The sequence below is a fragment of the Macrobrachium rosenbergii genome, chromosome 2, assembly GCF_040412425.1.
Source record: "Macrobrachium rosenbergii isolate ZJJX-2024 chromosome 2, ASM4041242v1, whole genome shotgun sequence".
NCBI classification, from domain to species: Eukaryota; Metazoa; Arthropoda; class Malacostraca; order Decapoda; family Palaemonidae; genus Macrobrachium; species Macrobrachium rosenbergii.
Genome location: NC_089742.1, coordinates 59,258,876 through 59,277,907, shown reverse-complemented (window position 1 = coordinate 59,277,907; position 19,032 = coordinate 59,258,876). Strand labels below are relative to the sequence as shown.

General features: G+C 37.1%; 2 protein-coding genes across 3 annotated transcripts in view; one reads left to right on the top strand and one right to left on the bottom strand.

Moving 5' to 3' along the window:
* Positions 1–1,064: 1,064 nt before the first annotated feature.
* On the bottom strand, positions 1,065–17,303 carry LOC136847546 (tanabin-like). The gene is made up of 3 exons (XM_067119274.1): positions 17,202–17,303; positions 13,067–13,168; positions 1,065–7,209 (listed from the first exon to the last, which is right to left on the bottom strand). The coding sequence occupies exons 1-3, from the start codon at positions 17,271–17,273 to the stop codon at positions 1,594–1,596; spliced, it is 5,790 nt and encodes a 1,929-aa protein (XP_066975375.1). The 5' UTR covers positions 17,274–17,303; the 3' UTR covers positions 1,065–1,593.
* Positions 17,304–17,506: 203 nt separating this feature from the next.
* Positions 17,507–19,032, top strand: part of LOC136847512 (Fanconi anemia group J protein homolog) — a 924,459-nt gene continuing 922,933 nt past the window's right edge. The window contains exon 1 of one of the 2 annotated variants that reach the window (XM_067119254.1): positions 17,507–17,888. The gene's annotated coding sequence lies outside the window, so the exon portion shown is untranslated. The remainder of the gene's footprint in view (positions 17,889–19,032) is intronic. The other variant, XM_067119260.1, reaches the window with a different exon arrangement.

The window sequence follows — 19,032 nt, the reverse complement described above, 5'->3', positions numbered from 1 at the left end:
TTTATCCAACAAATTTTGTAACTTTTTCTCTCTATAGCTTACAATGTATGAAAGATTATGACGTTAACTTTGGCATATCTTAAACTTTTATTAATTATATTACTTATAAATCTAAGTCAGAAGCCTCCTAAAGTTCCTGTCATAAAGAGCCAAAAGAACAGAACCATCTGTTATTCAAGAATTCATATTGATTTTCCAGTCCTTTATCGGAAAGCGCATGAAGTGATAAAAGTCTACGGATATTTTACATGATTTTCCGGAACACATGACCCTACTCGGCAATCTGCGGCCTCCTGCACTTCAAAGAGTGGCAACCATGAAATACATCCCTAAGTTACAGATGATTCTCTTGGGCTTTTGTTTATTTATACAGTGAAAGCCTTTGTTCCATCTGCTCGTCAACCAAATAACAACCACGGCATACTGAACAAAGCTATGACCGAAGAATATCGTACAATTAAATTAATAAGTAGCTATCTCAACAGAAGTATGTTTCTAACACTTGGTTGGTATCTGCGACACAGACCATTTGGTTAAGTAATTATCATGGTATATGATACGACTCGAACCTTACTTGTGAAATCTTATGCTTTATGAAGTGGAGTACCGTCCTCCACTAACTATAACTTTGGTTTCATCGATCGTTACTTCTCATGGTGTGCGCGCGGTTTGCTATTTCTAACACTCCTCCAAGGAAATTCACTCTGCTGGCATGAATATTTTAGAACAAAAATATTAGACATAGAGTATCATAGACCATAGATCTCGATACCATAAATGCTACATTCAAGTAGTTACAATAGTATTCATTATTAGATTTCTTTAGAGATGCTATTGATTAATTTTAACCTTACTCTGGTGGTACACTGGAGTGATTCATTAGAGTAATGCGATTGTTAATCAAGTCATTATTGTCAAATATACATTTAATTTTTGCATATTTTTCACTGTAATTATTATCCGGTATTTCTTGCGTCTAAGTAGACTTGGGCATTCTTCTTGTACTTATATTATTTTACTATTTTTTAAAGGTACATAATGGCAAAACTGAATGAAAATCAAAATTGTTTTCTCCTTTAATATTCCTTTGTAACAACACTTTGTTTTAAAAAAGAAATGGAACCCATCATCAAGCCTGTTTCCGCCTAGAAGCGGTTAAATTTGTAAAAGCAGAGAAAGATCTATAAATGTCTGAAAATATAATAATTTTGCTTAGTGCTAACACAGCATTCTTGAAGCTATACTTTCAACAAACAGTGATTATTTACCATTTTCCTTTGGCCATCAGTCATGCTATGACCACTTCTATAATGAATATAGGCATGTGTGAAATAATAATAATCATTAAATGGATTACGGACCAGTTAACAGAAAAACGAACTAAAATCATTGTTAATCCATTAGCTTCAAGACAATTAAAACGTTCATGTTTATATATAAGTGAATGATCATACACAAATGGCAGTGAGTTCACGATTTGGCCGTCCTTTCTTGTAATAATGAATTTGTACTAAACGTCTGAACGAAAACTCTCAAGTTTTCACTATTTGTCCTCTCTGTAGATTGATGTTGATATTTCTGAAAATTAGATTTTCATTCCCATAGCATGCATTCCACGTCGGCCGTGGTGGTATTTTCCTTATCACTTTTTACTGTAATTTCATTGTCATCTTCTATTAAAGATTCTTCAGTCTGCATAGGGCTGTTTACAGTTTGTGTTGTGCTATACTCCCAGTCCATAATCTCAGTGTCAGAGTCATCTTGTACAACAGGTACTGAATCTGCTACATGTTTGTTCTCGGCACCCTCCACGGTTGAGCATTTTTTTAACTTTAAGTCTTTTTCTTGTGAGCCCCTGCTCCCTGCACCTTCAGAAGTTGGGGGTTTGTTGGACGGTAAGTGGTTTTTTGGTAGGCCTCTGTTTTCTCGTCTATATGGAACAAGGGCTTTTCCCTCAGTCTTGTCATCTGATCTACTGCGGATTTCCTTTCGTGAATTTTTAGAAAATCTTGGGGCAGCTTTCCTGTCTAAAGGTTGCGTTGACTTATCCTTTACGTGAAGATTATTATTCTCGATAGGAAGTAGACCAACCGCATCAGGCTGACGCTGTGAGGACTTAAGTCCCCTTTTGTACATCGGACTATCCTTGTCATGGGTCGAAGGCATCTGGCGTAACTGTCTGTTATGATTGTTTATCGAATAGCTTTTGGAGGATTTCTCTTTCTTACCTGGCTCTAAGGTATACAACACTTGCTTCGTAGGTGGTTGGAGGCATCTATTGTCGTAGTTATTCTTCATCGTATCTCCCATTTCTGATTTGGACTTCGTGTCAGATTGTTTCTCGTTTTCTCCGAGAAGAAATAGGTCAAGATTCATCTCATCATCCTCCCACGGACAATCAGGTAGCTCGCCATTTATGACCCCATTTTCAGACCATAAAGTATCGTTCAGTTTATCACCCTGCTGGAAGAATGTGACTGGAAAGTGGTCATTGACTAAGTTTTCTAGAAATTCCTTTTCTATGGTGAGTTGATTTAGTTCATCTGTTTCACAGGCTGGTAGGCATTCACTGTGCGCGGTGACATCATCCACTAAGTCACGAATATGTCTTTTCTCTTTAAATGATGTTTCTTGGGTCGTTTTGTCCTGGGATGTAGATGTTGCCTTTGAAATTATCTGCCCTCTGTGCGTATCTTTGAGATTATTCACTGAATCCTTCTTGCCTGACCTAGCATAACCAGTCTCAGTGAGTTCATTTGCACTACAGATGTCCAAATCCTCTCCGTTGATCTGCGCTAAGTTTACTGATTCATTGGCATCTGTAGTTTCTGCCCTTTCAGAGGGTGGATTTCTATCAATGCAAATAGTTTCTATGTATTGCGAGAGACGTAATTCCAATCGGGACATCTTATCCTTGTCACTATCACAGGTTATACCTTTTGTTGAAGATGACTTCTTGACAGGATAACTATTTTTGTCGTTGTTTGCAGAAGATGGGTTTACTGTTGATGTATTTGCAGCGACATCCACAGGAAAAATGTCGCTTTGACTATTGATGTAGGAGTCCCGGTTACCTTCAGATCTATGCACTATGTCAGACTGATCATTTGCACTGAAAGTAGAATGGTATGACTCCAGAACAGAGGAGGATGAGGCAGTCCAGTCAGAACAGAATGAAGGCAACTGTGCTTCCCTTATTATTTTTTCTTGATGGTTATTTTCAACTTCACCTTTTGCTTCGTTGTTATTACAGGATGAAATATTCCACTCTTCACAAGATTCATTTGGCCCATAAGCCTCACTCTCAGATCTCTCAAATTTCAAAGATTTTCGTAGGATGCCCTTGTCTCTCTTGCTATTCATTGTTTTATTATCATCATTTTGCTCCTTACCAGAGGAAATGGTTAAAGGAGATTCACTTCGTAGATCCCTATCCATATTTAAATCAGAATTTACAGTTTTTTCACTTGAAGGGTTTTTTTTCTCTGTGTCATCATTTTCTTCTGATGAAACGTCGACTTCTTGTAGACTCATTGTACTGTCATTACTGGATTTTTTTGTTTTGTTTTCGTATTGAGATATAAATGTCTCATATTCTGCGAGATACGTATGAGGGCTGTGAGTTTCTTTCCTTATCTCCACATTTTCATGGCTTTCGTTTTCACCTCCAGTGTTTAGACCTGGTATTTTTTCTCTGTCTGCGGGGCTAGAAAAAGACTGGGCCATATCCCTGGCCGTGCGTGTTTCTACAAGTTCTTCATCATAATGATGGGAATTAAAAGTAGAGGCTTCATCTTCGAAAGACCTATACTCTAATGGTGTGTAGCCCATAGAAACTGAGAAATGAAGTATGTCATTGTACTCTATGCCTCTCAAGAGAGATTCCGAATTATCCTCATCTGACTCTTCATACTCACTTTTTTCTCCATGACAAGCACGTTCTTCTGAATACTTTTTGGTAGGTGTAGGATCTGCTGTTAATGTCAATAATTCAGGATTAAGTGCAACGACTACTTTCTCATTGAGAGGGAATTCTTTCGTTCTAGGAACAACAGTACGATATTCTGAAGTACGTGGCGATGACGTCAGTAGTGGCTCGTGTTCGACAAATGTAGCAGTGAGATCATCTATCCCTTTCTTTGCATCACTGACGGCTTCTTTCTCGACGTAATTCGGCAGAGCACTATTACTTACCACGTTATCCATTTCTCCGTTGTCGGGAGGCGCCTCCTCTTGTTCTTCGACCGCACTGGTGTCCAGCGAATCAAGGGATTCAAAATCTGACAGATGAATGTCACTTGTGTCGAGTTCTATTAAATTATCCAAAATGGAAGAATCAAAATCATCCATGTATTCATTTTCTTCAGGGATGTTGTCCTGAGATTGTTCATAATCTGGTAATTGGATAGCAGAGTTAGTTAGTGAAGGTCTTGTGTTAGATCTGTGATCATCATCTGACACGAATGATGGCAGATTTGGCATCTGTAGTTCTGCTTCATTTAAACCAGCAATCTTATTATGCTCTTCTAAATTTTTTTGTGACGAGGCATTGCTGTCTTCTAAGGGCCTACTTGGACTCTCATAACCTGCATAGTCATTTTGCAATACATTTAAACTGTTCATCCCAGACGACCCTACTTTCATTTCTTTCAAAACAGAAGAATGCTGAAAATTCGAAGCTTCCATATTTTTGAGCTTGCAATTCGCCCATGTGTTTGAATTAAAAATAGGGTCATCATTGTCTAATGAAGAAGTCCGTATTTCTCCACGACTTTGCTCTATTTCTTTACATGCAGCTGAAGCGACAGAAGGCAAATGTGTGGTACTTGATGCATCTTCTGCATTACAGTTGTTGCATGTTTCCTTGTTAGTTGTAGCCTGATTATTTTTCTGCTCAGGACCATCATGTAGAACAGCTTCTGAAACAACATCCACATAATTGCTAGAAATATTCTGGCCATTGTCTACATTACTGTCAAAGATAATCTGCAGATCTTCACTGTCATCAAGGCTCGTAAATGAAGGGTCAGCCTCTAGCTTACGGGAACCTAATTCTTGATTTGAACCAGTACTAGTGTCAGAGATGATTATCAGATCTTCACTCTCATCACGTACGCTTAATGGAACGTCCACAGCTCCCACTTCCGAAGAACACAGTGCGTTAGAGTTTTTATGTTTGTTCTGATTTGTAACTTTTTGTGGTGTGATGCTCTTTTTAATCTTCTTCTCAGGTGGTTCAAGTCGCAATGTATCAGCCTTTAGAGGGATGTCGAAGCTGCAGTCAAGATCTTCATCATTTAATGCAACCAAAGCTCTATGGAAGATTTCAGAACTTTGCGAACCATCACTGACCATATCCTCTGGAACACCGAGATGCATGCAGTCATCCTGCAGTGTTTCTTCAGGCAGAACATTTCCTGTCATTTCATGAGTACTTTCTTCAACAAGACTGGGTTGACTTTGTGAAAGCATTTCTATAGCCATATCAATGGTAGCCCTGATTGGGATGCCTCTCCTCTGCCCTTTGGCAAAGTGCAGTAAGTCCTCATCACATGTTCTGTGATAGATATTTTCATTCATTCCATCAATATCTGGTTTGTTTTGCGAAGGATGAGGTTCATTACTCAAAGGTGAATTATCAGAGAGATTGCAGTGTCCTTTTATAATGCCATTGTGGGATAATTTGTTTAGTTGTGGTATAAACCCTTCAAAATCATGTTCATCGTCATTACTGATGTTTTCAGATTTAAGTCCTCTGGTAAAAGAAAAAGAGTTGTTATACATTGGTGATAATAATTGCTCTTCTGTTTCATTTGTTTCACGAAGCATTGCCATTGCTGCATTAATGCACTGAACAATGGTGACATCTGATGCGTTTTCCTCTAAACATTGAAGATATTTAGTAGAACTGTAATTAGAATGGTCCATAGCTTTAGAATCTAGAGACTTATTATGAGCATCTTCAAGAAGAGCAATTTCTTCATCTGCAAGAGATATTTCTTTTTCTTGCATATTCTTAAGATCTGGACGTAGAAGGCATTCTTCAGGAGTTTGTGGAACATTGGAAGAGAGCTTTGGTGAAGAAATGCCAGCAACATTATCATCAGGAATATCTTTACCTTGGGGAGCTATTGATATAAGCAGCTCGTTATTTTGTCCTGATAACTGTTCACTCTCTAACAATTTTTCTCTCTTCATTAAGGAAGAAGGCTTACAGTTCAGTGCTGCCACTCCTTTTTCTATGTGGCTACTTAGTTCTTGTATTTCGTCAATTTCAGATGTATCTTGTAAGTAATCATTATGTACTTTAAAGTCTCTGAACTTCTTTTTGGAATCCTTATTCTTATCTGATTTCACGTGAGATAATTCCATTCCATTTTGCGTTGTCCCAGCGAGCAGTATCATTGCTTTGTCGATACAGTGAGATATGTCTCCTGTTTCATCCTTCCGTATGCTCGCAAGAGCTGTTGAGAATCCATTTTCCTGAGGGTCATCAACGCTGCTCAAAACTTCATTGTTTTCAAGGTAGTTGTGGCTTGAGAGAGTAGGTGAAGAATCCATTATTTTACTTAGGGGAGTTGTAGGTGACAGGCAGGTGCTGCTGTGCTCATCAGAAACTTCAGCAATGTGACCTTCAAGTGGAAATTGGTCATCTGCTCTATTGTTTTGACTTTTCTTTTCACCAAATTCATCAAAGTTTCCTAGAATATGCCCTTGGTCTAGTACTTGTAGAGAAATATCTTCCATACAAGCAAAAACCCCTTCGTGGTTTTGATTAATAGTGTTAGACTGTAGAACTGAAGAGGGATTCTCAAGGTTCGATGCATCTTGCGAACATCTAGATGAATCATACGTTTCCCCAGGCGGCCAATAAGGATTAGCTGGACAGGCCTGGAGTAATCCAGACATTTCTGGTCCATTCTCAAGGGTCTTTTGAAAATCATTTTCAATATCATCATGAAGCAGCAAAGAAGGAGAAAGATTGTTTAAGACTTCTTCTTCCTCATCATAAATGCAATCCTCCGTCAAGTTTTGGGAATGTTGATGTTCATAGCAGACATTAGAATTTCTCAGTGCCACTTCTTGCTTAAAAAGAAGAGTCGTGATTCCTCTTACGACTTTTGGTGGAATGTCTATACCTAATTGTTTGTGAAGTACTAACCATATGTACTGTTCAAGATGTTGTTTAGCCTCCTCTGGATTAGTTGCCTGCACAAAAAGGAAGAGAATTGGGTACTTAATTTGCTATGAAATAACTTGTGACATTTAATAAAAGCGAATGGTGAAATAAGAGATTATTTTAATACAAAAAGAGACAGCGACACCAACTCGCATAAGAAGAAATGGAAAATGTTTACCAAATCCTCTCAAAAGGCTTCTGTACATGAAATTTAGAGCAATGTAAAGAGAGCTTAGGCAAAACCTTTGCATTAAAATATAGTGCCACACAGAGACAAAAAAACCTCGCTATTTGATTCGAGGCATTTTGGTGTGTATTGATTGTAACAGGATAAGTTCCCTTATAATGCTGACTTATTTAGGTAAGATAGCATCATTATAATAACACTTTTGTTCTGGCACCAGTGGTCTAGATGTTTTAGTGTCAGGTAGTGCGCAAATCAGCTTGTTGAATACATTCATCCTCAATTCATCACAAAAGCTTAAAAGTGAATCAGTTAAAGAACAAGGGTATAGTAAATATCCTAAGCTGGTTTACAGCTAATTATACCTTAGTTTAACCAGACCACTGAGTTGATTAACAGCTCTCCTAGGGCTGGCCCGAAGGATTAGAATTATTTTTACGTGGCTAAGAACCAATTGGTTACCTAGCAACGGGACCTACAGCTTATTGGGGAATCCTGACCACATTTATAACAAGAAATTAATTTCTATCACCAGAAATAAATTCCTCTAATTCTTCATTGGCCGGTCGGAGAATCGAACGCGGGGCCAGCAGAGTGCCAGTTGAGAACGATACCCACCCGTCCAATTAGGAACTTAAGCTGGTTTAAAAGCCATGACCAGCTTTTTTTTAACTGACTTAAAAGCCATGACTATTTTCATAGTGTGTTTTCCATGTGTTTCAATGACTTACTGTAATGGTATGTACCTTTTCTAGTTTTTATGTATGTTATCTGCTTAACTCTCCAACAGATCTAAACAAATTCACATTTAGTATTTGGAAAGATGAGAGTTTAGGTAAAATAACAGTAAACTTGAAAAGCATGAGCTTCGACGAAGCCTAGATTTACAACAGGCTACTTGCGGCAGTCTTTGTATGTGGAGTAATCAAACCTTATTATTCATTCCCAGATCATAAGGCATTTGCAGTCTACCCTTGGCTTAGATGTCATGCTCACAGATAGGTAACTATAGTGACAGTGCTTGGAAATATTGCCCAACTTCAACAATGCAAACCTTGTACATGAACAGCTTCACAGAGACGTGTTTCCTATATACTTTAGTTTTTTAAAGGTTATCCACGCCATCTAGCAGACTTTACTGGTACTTTTTAGGTGATGTGACAAACGCTTGAACCACAGAGAGTTTGTTTTATGAATCTTTTCTAACGGAAGGTTCTGTGGCCTGTCGCATTTAACCAGAGAATCAAAAAAATGTTACTGAATTACGTATTATAGTGATATTGAAGTCGATATTATAACAATATGTTTGAGTTTTCTCAAATCTCTTCAAAATCAGTGTTTATTAATGATTTTCGTCCATATAATGATCAGACAGTATGGGTTATCAATCTGAAGTCAGGTGTATTCGAACACTATTAGTTCATAAACCTTTTAAGAATAACTGACTCATGAACAGGAAGTCTTTCAGTTTCACACATGAGATGCTTATAGATATTAATTATGAATGAAGCCACACTAAAATGTTATTAAGGTTTTTTAGCTGACCTTTGGTTAGTAATAACACACTAGCCTTCCAGTCCTTGTTCTAAAAGGGAAATGCTATGGAGTACAGCTTTGCTCCATGTTAGATGCAGTGTAGTTTCATAGATCATCAGGCTCAGGCCATGTTGTTACTTTAACTATACAGGAATATGTTTAAAGTACAAAGTACTGATCCTGATTCACCGCTAAGGTAAAGTTGCAGATATGGTCAAAGTCAGTAGATATAATTTTGCTCAGGTCCTGACAAATATCTCAGGCTCAGGTTCCTGGGTTTGTCAGCTTTCTATTTATTTCACTAAAATTGTAATTGGTAGATCATAATTTCCCAGCTTGGAAACTATACAATTATGTCAAAAGTCATTGAATGGGTGGTTGAGGGCGTTCGCCGTCCCCTCAGGTCATTTGTGTTTTACATAATTGATTGTAGTAACTGTGCTGCTATTTTGGACCACTGGGTTGTCTCAACGGATAAACTTAGTTTCTTTACGCTGGGCTGTGACATATCATCAGCAATTGTTATTACAAAAATGAACATAGTCTACATTTTTTCCCACTTTGCATAAACACTCGTAAGTGAGCTTAGGGTTGTAAATGAATGATGAAGTGAACCAAATCTTAAGCGCAGGAAAGAGGTCCATAATTAATCTATACTCAGTGACAACAGCCTTTCATAGTGTGCCAATTATACCATCAAAACCCCGGTGGCGAATTACTTGCCACTGAAATGGCAAATACACCATCATCAGTTATGGTAGGATGGTGGTTAGATTACCACGACATAATGGTCATATATAATCATTAATAAATAATCAGTACTCTACTATCCATTTCAGGGACCGCGAGTCATCGTTTTTCTCAAATATCTTTCTAACTAATTATTTGATTGAAACGGCACTTTGGCACAGTGTACAAGACACCTCCCGCTAATTTTTGATGATATAGTGCATTGTCAAATGGTTTTAGTTAAGGCGTTTACTCTTGACTTACATGGTGTTGCCAAGCATCGCCAAACTATGCATTCGAACGTCCTTTATCCCCATCCCGTCCCTCCCTCTCACTTCCCCTCCTCATCCCTCCCTCAACCCACTTTCTCGGCCTCCCCATCTCCGCCCCCCAACCTATCCTCTCCATGGGGAATAGCGGACGTTCGTTTGCGTAGATTAGTCCTGCTGACTCATGCGACTTTGCCTTTAAAAGTCAAGGGTAAACGCCTTGACTATCACCATTTGACAATGCGCTATATTACCAAAAATTAGCTGGAGGTGTCTTGTACAATGTGTTAAAGTACCATTTCGATCAAATAATGAAGATGTTCATATTTCGTCTCTTGATCTTCAAAGCAAAGTGATCCGATTTATGCAGCATAGTAGTTAAGTTACTACGACACGATAGTTGTAATTAATCTTTACTCTAAATGTTCAGATTTCGTCCCTTAATCCTCGAAACAAAGTTATCTAAGTTTTGATCACTACGCCATTAATTTCAGACTGTAAACATCATGAAAGCGAGCTAATTTGAACAATCATTTACATCGACTTGCAATCGTAAACTCTCGGCTTAGTCACTAAAATGGCAAATTCGCCATCGTCAGTTATGAAATAGTGGTTGAAAGCCTGCGATATGATTAGTCATAAATAAGCTTACTCGAAATCAATGAGTTTTAGACTCTTTAACTACCTACAAATAAATGAAGATTTTCGGTAAGCAAATCATAACTCGCCGAATGATATGCCTGTAATTTTGTCGTAAAAGACACAAAAATGAGAATAAAAATGGCAAAAAGTGTAAACTTTACTTGATTCAGTTTTCATCAATACGCTTTTAAATTCAGACTGTAAACATCTTTAGAGCGAGTTATTTGGACCAATCATTGCATCGACTTTTCATGGAAGAACTTCCCAACTTTTGTTTCATTTACCAGATTTTTCGTCGGATTTCGGCAGTTCATTTATGTAGATCAAATGCAGAGTGAATATTTTATGTGCTCTGACAGAAAGTGCTTACAAAGACTTCATTTCATTTGGTATTTGGTGTATACAAAAACACTTAAACACATACACGATTGGAAGTCTTTATTGTGAAAACGAAACGAAGCCCATTTCAGAATATATACTAGAAGTGTAAGTGACTGGTCTGGTGTCAAACTGGGTCTCAGACAAGGTCATGTCTCCATGACTGTTTTAATATTTGTATGGCTGAGGTAATAAGACAGGTAGGGAAAATACAAAGATATACGTGCAAGTTTTTATGGTAAGAAAAGGGGTCATAAAAGATGTGTGGCGCAGCTGATGTTTGCAATAGTTGTCAAGAGAATGAAGTTGAAGTTCATGAGCAAAAACAAGGTTATGATGATAACTAGGACTGTGGAACATGAAGCAATTCATGTCGGCTAAATAGAAGAATGGATGTGGTTAGTTAATACAGGTATATAGGATTAAATGTACGGGATGATGATGGGATGACGAAAAAGATAAATAGCAAAATATGCAAGCCAAAGAGGGCAGCAGGATCGTTGCAAATGTTTTGAAAGTTTGTCTTTAAAATAAAAATTTGGATGTACAGATTGGAAAAAAAGTAAAGGCTATTCAGATAATTGTTTGAGCGACATAATTGGGGTAAGAAAGGTTAAAAGTGAGAGAATCTTGGATATATAAAGAACGTGCAATAAAAGGGTCAGCATATTCGAAAATATGGACTAGCGTTTTCAGGAGGTTTTAGTCATGCAAGACAGCAGGCTGGTATATAATTCACAGGTTTTCTAAGGAAGGTAAAGAAGACCGAAACAGTTTCATCTAGATGAGACAGGTGAGGTTACTGAATGAAAAGGTCTTAATATATATTGTGCAGTGTGTATAGGCACTGTAGACGCTTCACTGATGGGCTTCTTTATAGGTATATGAGATAGCTGATACTATACAAGTTTCTGTACAGGAACTGAAGTAATCTTAACACCTAAAATGTTAATAGAAATTTAATGCTGGATTACATTTCCGTCAAATGTAATGAAAAGTATTCGATACGAGAGTCATTAAACTCCAGTGATGTAAGGGATTCCCATTTTGGATATGCTCATTCGAAGTTGATAGACAGAGAGAAAACAGTTCGAGATTAAGGGCTAGCAACAGAAGAAATAAGACATGTATGGTCGGTTGAATGATCGGTAAAAGTACGGAAAGGAGAACACGTAGAGTGGAGATCACTGACAAAGAAGAGGGGAAACAGTAGATGAGAGAACAGTACCCTAATAAACGCTTCTGTGAACAGGGACGCAAGCAAACTTTTCTTTTTTCTATCTAACTGTAGACGTAAGAAAGTTAGATAGAAAAAAAGCAAGAATTGAAGAAAATGAGTAACGGACCAAGGCCATAACTTTGCTTAGTATAATTTAAAGGTATATGTGAGGGTTTTAAAGGACTGAGGAAAGCAAGACAGAATAAAAGGGTTACTAGGGGAAGACCAGTAGAGGTTTAGACAAGAAAATAGATGTACAAATCAAATGTTTAGTATGAAACAGTTTGCGAATAAAACAAAAAACACGTGAAGATCGTTGTTTAAGAGAGATTTGAATTCTTATGGCAGAAGAAATCTAACTGAATAACATACAGAGATATTGCCTTGTTTAGCACAAATAATCAAACAAAGGTTCGTCATGTCTCCGTGGCTGTTTAATATTCTTATAGACACAGTGGTGAGATACTTTGCAGAAGAAACAATAAATTTTATTTCATTTCTTTTGATGGGTAATGGGACTGTAAATGGAATAAGGAGTAGCTGGGGTCTGGGCAGTGTACAGAGCTAGTTGGTTATAATGAAGAGGAGCTATTAAGATTGGTGACATAATCATTGAATGTTCGTAAAATGGTAGTATTATATAAATATATATATATATATATATATATATATATATATATATATATATATATATATATATATATATATATATATATATATATATATATATATACATTATACACACACACACACACATATATTATATATATATATATATATATATATATATATATATATATATATATATATATTTATATATTTATATATATATATATATATATATATATATATATATATATATATATGTATGTATGTATGTATGTACATGAAATATTGAATGGATGTTTCAAAATCAAACAAACACTAACTTGTAGATGTGCAAGGAGGTTGTTTACAAAACTTGGATTTTTGGAGTGACCCACAACTTGTAGAATGGACCTGCTCAGTGACTGAACCGTATCTTGAGGGTGCTGAAAAAAAACCAAGACATTAAAAGTATCGTTCAGTTATTGTGAGATTCTATCGCTTTGTTCAAATTCTAATGTACTGTGTTTAAACTGAAATTCCAGGACAGGCAGTTATGAACATAATGATCTTTTTTACACTTTTTTTTCACACATCACCCATACCGATTCACCCATACTGATTCGTACATACCATAACGGTAAATGTATGATGAATCCAGTCCCTGGATAATAAATAACATTCTACATGCTGATGTCACTAAAAGCTTTATTGTTAATCATTCCGTATCTCTTACTTGTTCATAATGTTTGAGGAGAGAGCTCGTAAGATAGCAGTACGGTGGTATTTAAATGAATATATGTTCGTAAACTAATGAAAATCACAAGAATTATAAAACAAACGTTATTTGGAAGTGGAGGAAATTGCATAAATGGTGATTTCTCTATTCGCTACTACGATCAGTGATTGCTGCCCAGCGACTAGAGTAGTAGGGTGCATTAGCTATTAGTTATGAGAGCATTTCTTCGAGGCGAGCGCGATCTGTGTCCGGAGTTCATGGCCAACGGTTCTACAAGACAACCATGGCCATACTGCTTAGATTCTTGTTTATGCTGGCCATATGCCAGTACGGGGTCTTGCTCCTTGGCAGCCCGTAAGCCTACTGGTCTGAGATTTTGAGATTCAGAACAGTATAGTCGTGGCCGCCATGGCACTGGATTGTGTCTTCAGGCGAATCAGATCTCTGAATCTCTTGCCATCGTTCAATAGGTTCCTAGTTATGAGCATTGTGGAAAAGCTTTTTATAGCATAGAATAAGGGGTTCGTTTTGTTTTTCGTGCACACAAATGCAATCAGTGTATTTGGTTATTCAAATGACATAGAACGGCGTGAGACTGAAAAAGTTACTTAGGCTATGTTGGTACTGATTTCTTTTTCCCTTCAGTAGGGAAATCGAGGAAACGAGACACTAATAATTATAAATACAGAAGTAACAATAACTCATAGCGAATGGTAGAAGGGAAGTAATGCTACCGATATTATCTCAGCGGCATCAGTGGGTTGTGTATAGATGCTATTAGAGAAAATTAAGGACTCGTTACCCGCTGCTGGTGACAAGTGCCACCAGAACAAACCTTGAGGACAGATATTGCTTAAACGACATCAAGATAGACACTCCAAAGAGACTGGTTAATTGCATCGACGTATAAAATAAAGTATGGGGAAATACAGCAGCACATAGGCGCACGAGAAACAATGAAGTTCGGAAATATATCACCACAACCCGTACCAGCGATGGCAGGGGATTAATAGACCTATATTAAACCTTTATTCTACAAGTATTCATAAAAATTAATGAGAAGTTGATGGACTGAAATTAGTACGTGCGTAATCTTAAAAAAAGAAGAAGCTAATATACAATGTCGTGAAGAATAATAAACATGAAAATATCAAAACAACGATTTCTCCTAAGTTCAACTCTCCTCATTGTCATGCCAAACCAAGTGGCCCTTTATTGTGTATAGGACTAGGAATGCTTACGCCTTACCTCCTGAACAGGCAGCCCACAGTTCAGCACGTTAACTAATTGTGTTCTGTCAAAACCTTTATCATTTCCGTAAATATGTTATCACATCTCATTATAGCATAGGACAGTATTAAAACATATCTGCATATCACACTGCAGAACAGGGGACATGAGGTTTACTCATTTGACCTTGCTATAGAAGTAAGAGTAATAAATCAGTAAGCTAGATTTGCTTATCAAGTAGATAACGTGTATATATGAGTGTGGGTGCTGAAGTATGCATAGACAACTACGGAAAAAGACTACTTGCGTGGTAGTCGTGGGCAATATAATTATGAATCCAGTGTTCCTAACCTGCGAAGGCCCATCACACTAGACCTATGTCTTTTTATTTGATTTCCAGTCTAAATTAATTTAATGTTGCTGATGTTGTTGAAATTAGTCATTGTAACCCTGAGGTAAACCTTATTAAATAAAAACACGAAGAAAATTGGAAATTCATGATTTTCAACGCGTAGCTTATTTCTTACAGGTCTGGGCTAACCAAAGACTTTCGATGTCACGCCCTGTCGTCCTTTGTATAGAAAAGCAGCATGAAGTTATCGTTGCCGTTTAGCAAATACTGGGAGCATGATTCAAAGTTTTCCTCTCATTTCTGAGTGTTAGGCAAATGAGGATTTGACAATTAATGCCAACTGTAAGACGCCGGGGTTGACGAAGGAAATGCTTGCGCTTAGAAAGGAATCCCTAGAGGCCTAGACTATAAATGAACTGTATAGTATACAACTAATATCGCGCCCCTATTTGTATAAACCATTAAGTCGAATTCACAGTTCTGGTGAATCTTTGCTAACCAAAATACCTGTGTGTAATAGAAGATGGCTAACTCTCCAATAGAAAATGGTTAGCTCTCTATCTGTCTTTTTATTTACTTATCCAACTAACCTGACGCTTGTTTTCATATACTTCTTTCACTCCACCGGTTCCAAACCTTTTTAGTCTAACTCTTCTCCTCCCTTCTAACACTTCTGAATTTTACAATTCACCAGCCTATCGTGCTCCATTCTTTTCATACGACCAAAACTCAGAGCACTGAGTCATCCTTTCAGCACTTCTGCGTATTTCGACATTTCTCAGCCTTTTAATAGGCCACACGCCACATGAACTACACAAACAATTCATCTCAGAAGCTTCAGCCTTTTGTCTCTCATTCACATCCAACATCCGCACTTGCTCCCACGAAGGAGAGTTGTGTCAATAGTCCCCTCATATTAGCCCCCCCAACCCCCCGACACTCCTTGGCTTTCATGGACAATTCAAGATACATCCCAATCTTTTACATACACCATATTATCTTTCTTTCTTCAATTTTGTGAACCGTCTCTTTTCTCATCCTATTAACTTACGTTATTTTTACTCCTCTATACCCTTCGTCCACCCTGACAACCATGGCTCCACTTTGCTGGTATCAATTTACTTTCATAACCTTACTCTTGTTCACATTTATCACCAACTCTCCTTTTTCAGAGAGAGAGAGAGAGAGAGAGAGAGAGAGAGAGAGAGAGAGAGAGAGAGAGAGAGAGAGAGAGAGAGAGAGAGAGAGAGAGAATTGTAACCTGAAACCCTTCTAACCAACCTGCATCACGTCGTCAGTATAGACTTCTGTTTTTGAATGCCAGTTGGTGCTCCTTTAGCGTTGTAGATACCGCAGACCATAAGACTTTTGTTTGAATTCGGTTTTGGAAATGGCGCTGAACAACTTTATCAACTATTTTTCCTCGTTCCATGAATGTGTCATTAACATAAGTCTATATCACTGGGTTTACCAGCACAGACAAAATAAAACTAAACTTACAGGGTGCATTTGATATCATGGTTCGATGAGGCATTGGCATACAATTAGTCCCGCAATAACAACGATGGCTGTAGAAATACTAAACATGATTTTTTATCCGTCACCCAGTTTGGATAACCATTCCAACCTGTGTTTAGGCACTGAGGTATGTAGTTCATATCTTGTTGAGCATGCATGCTTGCTTGGTCGTTGCATATAATGATGTTACAACTTTAAACCATAGTCCTATATGAATAGCCCATACAATCTTTGTATAAAAATACATATAATCAACTTGCCATAGGGCTGCTTATGTCAGTGATATCACCTTGACTGTAAGTAAATCAAATGATCCAATTAGGCCTAGTATAGTACTTGATCCTTATACGAAGTCCAGAACGCTATCAAGTAAAAAGTAACGTCCCCTTTATTACTTGTTTTAATGAGAAATTGCAAAATAAACTATGGTTTTAAAAAATGACTTAAAACAGCAAGAAAGCGTAGTTTACACGAAAAAACTAGTTGCAACTCGCAAAGTCACACTTCGTCCAAAGTAGTCAAGGATAACGGTGACATGAAATGAATTACTTGCCTCACTAACCAATTCTGTTTTATTACGACAGTTATCTATATAATAATTAAAGCATTCACAAAAGTATTTGTATATTAGTATAAATACCTCTGATACCGGTAAAGACATTTTTCTTTGAAGGCAGCAACTAAATCGAGATGACATTACAGCAGTTGTCATCTGCAGTGTCGTCGTATCACAAGTTTCCCGCCGAGTGATGTTGCATTTCATAAGATAATGGGTTAAATGCATTGAAGGCATAATAGTCTTATTGTTTAGTGTAGAACTAACACATAAAATATCATTTTATCATAAAACAAAATTAATATATGAAAATATTAGACATTTAACGTAAATTTTAAGATAATGAGAATTTTGTCAGCATTACCTTTTCATAGCAGTCATGTTTGTTTACATGTGACGTCACGACCACGAATGTGACATCATTAAACGCTGCGCGGCAAACCAAATCAAAGACGAGTGATGGATTTTACATCATAATTGTATATATTAGTGTGCGTGTGTGTGTGTATCGAAGTTTAATCACGGTTTTAAGTGTCACTTGTAAAATCAGACAACAGTTGATTTGCGTTTAAGCCTTTACTGCATTTGAATAGACTTAGTCGAAAGTGCTGGGTATTTGCGATCAGCTGATCGGACCAAAATAAACCCGTAGCATTGAAATCTGATGACAATTAGTGTAATACTATATTAATAAGGAATTAAGCGGACAGAATGAAAATTTTAAGTCGATAGAAGAAAAGAAGACTACACTGAAGGGTTGTTGTTACTCAGGTACGTACAATAGTTTATAATAGCCTAGACTTCCCAGGTACCCAACCGATCACTCGCATGCTGGGACTTGTTGAGGATTGCCTGCACGCTAACGTAAATATAGAAGTACTCACGAAGTGTTTTGATAATTGTACATACATGCCATTCTCGTTATCTCTTTGGAAGTAAAATAAATGTGTATCTAGGAAGTTAAATACACGTGTATCTAGCCAGTTTTAATTTATTAACGGTCTTAGTCCAACCTGTTATGCTAGTTAGGGTATTGCTAGGCAGTCACAAGCTTAGCCGTTTAACCCAAGAGATGCTAGGGGGATGCCACTGAAGGACGACGGCAATATTATGCATTTGCAACTTCAGTAATGGAACCAATATTTTCTTGCTCATTTTTGAACTTACCACTTAATGGTATACATGGTTGTAATCGCCTTGTTTCGCAGATTAATAATAAAAAATAAAATATAAGATACTTTTAAAAACATATTTAAAAAGAATATTATTTGGAAAGAAAAAATTTTTTCAAAAACCACTTTTTAGTTTTGGAATGCTTCGTGCAGCATTTTCTGAGACAATTTCAAATTTTTTCATGACAATATTACTCCTTGGCTATTCAAGAAACACCTATAAAAACACCTATAAAAGTACAAAAAATATACAACAGTTATTAATTGGTTGAAGGGGTGTATGTGTGTGTTTATGTTAAGTACCATATGCACACTAACTTTAAAACCAATGTTACTATCGTCACTATCATTATAATTATCTATCTCGATAACACTATTTGATGAAAATGAATAAGCATCATCATCAAAAGCCGTTATCTCCAAAATTCACAAAATAAACAAAGATTTATAAAAATCTTTGACTGTTGCTCAACTTCAGGATACAAAAGCCTCCCTGGTCCCGCCCCCTGGGCTGACAGAAGGTTTACAATTTTGCTACTTTTATACTAATGATTAAGAGAAATTTGGCATCTTTTATGTTCAAGAGTGAGCTGAATGGCTGGTGAGACTGTTGACGTCACTCAAACAGAGCTAAGGGGAAGGACTAAATTTACTGCGATATTTGAAAATAAAGCGTTGATACTATCGTTGTTGTCCTAGCTCAACATATAAAGCGTCAATTCTAGTGAAGCGCAGCACCTCCT

Excerpts from the sequence above, each read along its gene's own strand:
- LOC136847546 (XM_067119274.1), bottom strand. The coding sequence starts at position 17,273 with ATGACAACTGCTGTAATGTCATCTCGATTTAGTTGCTGCCTTCAAAGA. Across the intron at positions 13,169-17,201 it reads TGTCTTTACCGGTATCAGAG|CACCCTCAAGATACGGTTCA; the intron begins GTATTTATACTA and ends GTTTTTTTTCAG. Across the intron at positions 7,210-13,066 it reads ACCTCCTTGCACATCTACAA|GCAACTAATCCAGAGGAGGC; the intron begins GTTAGTGTTTGT and ends CTTTTTGTGCAG.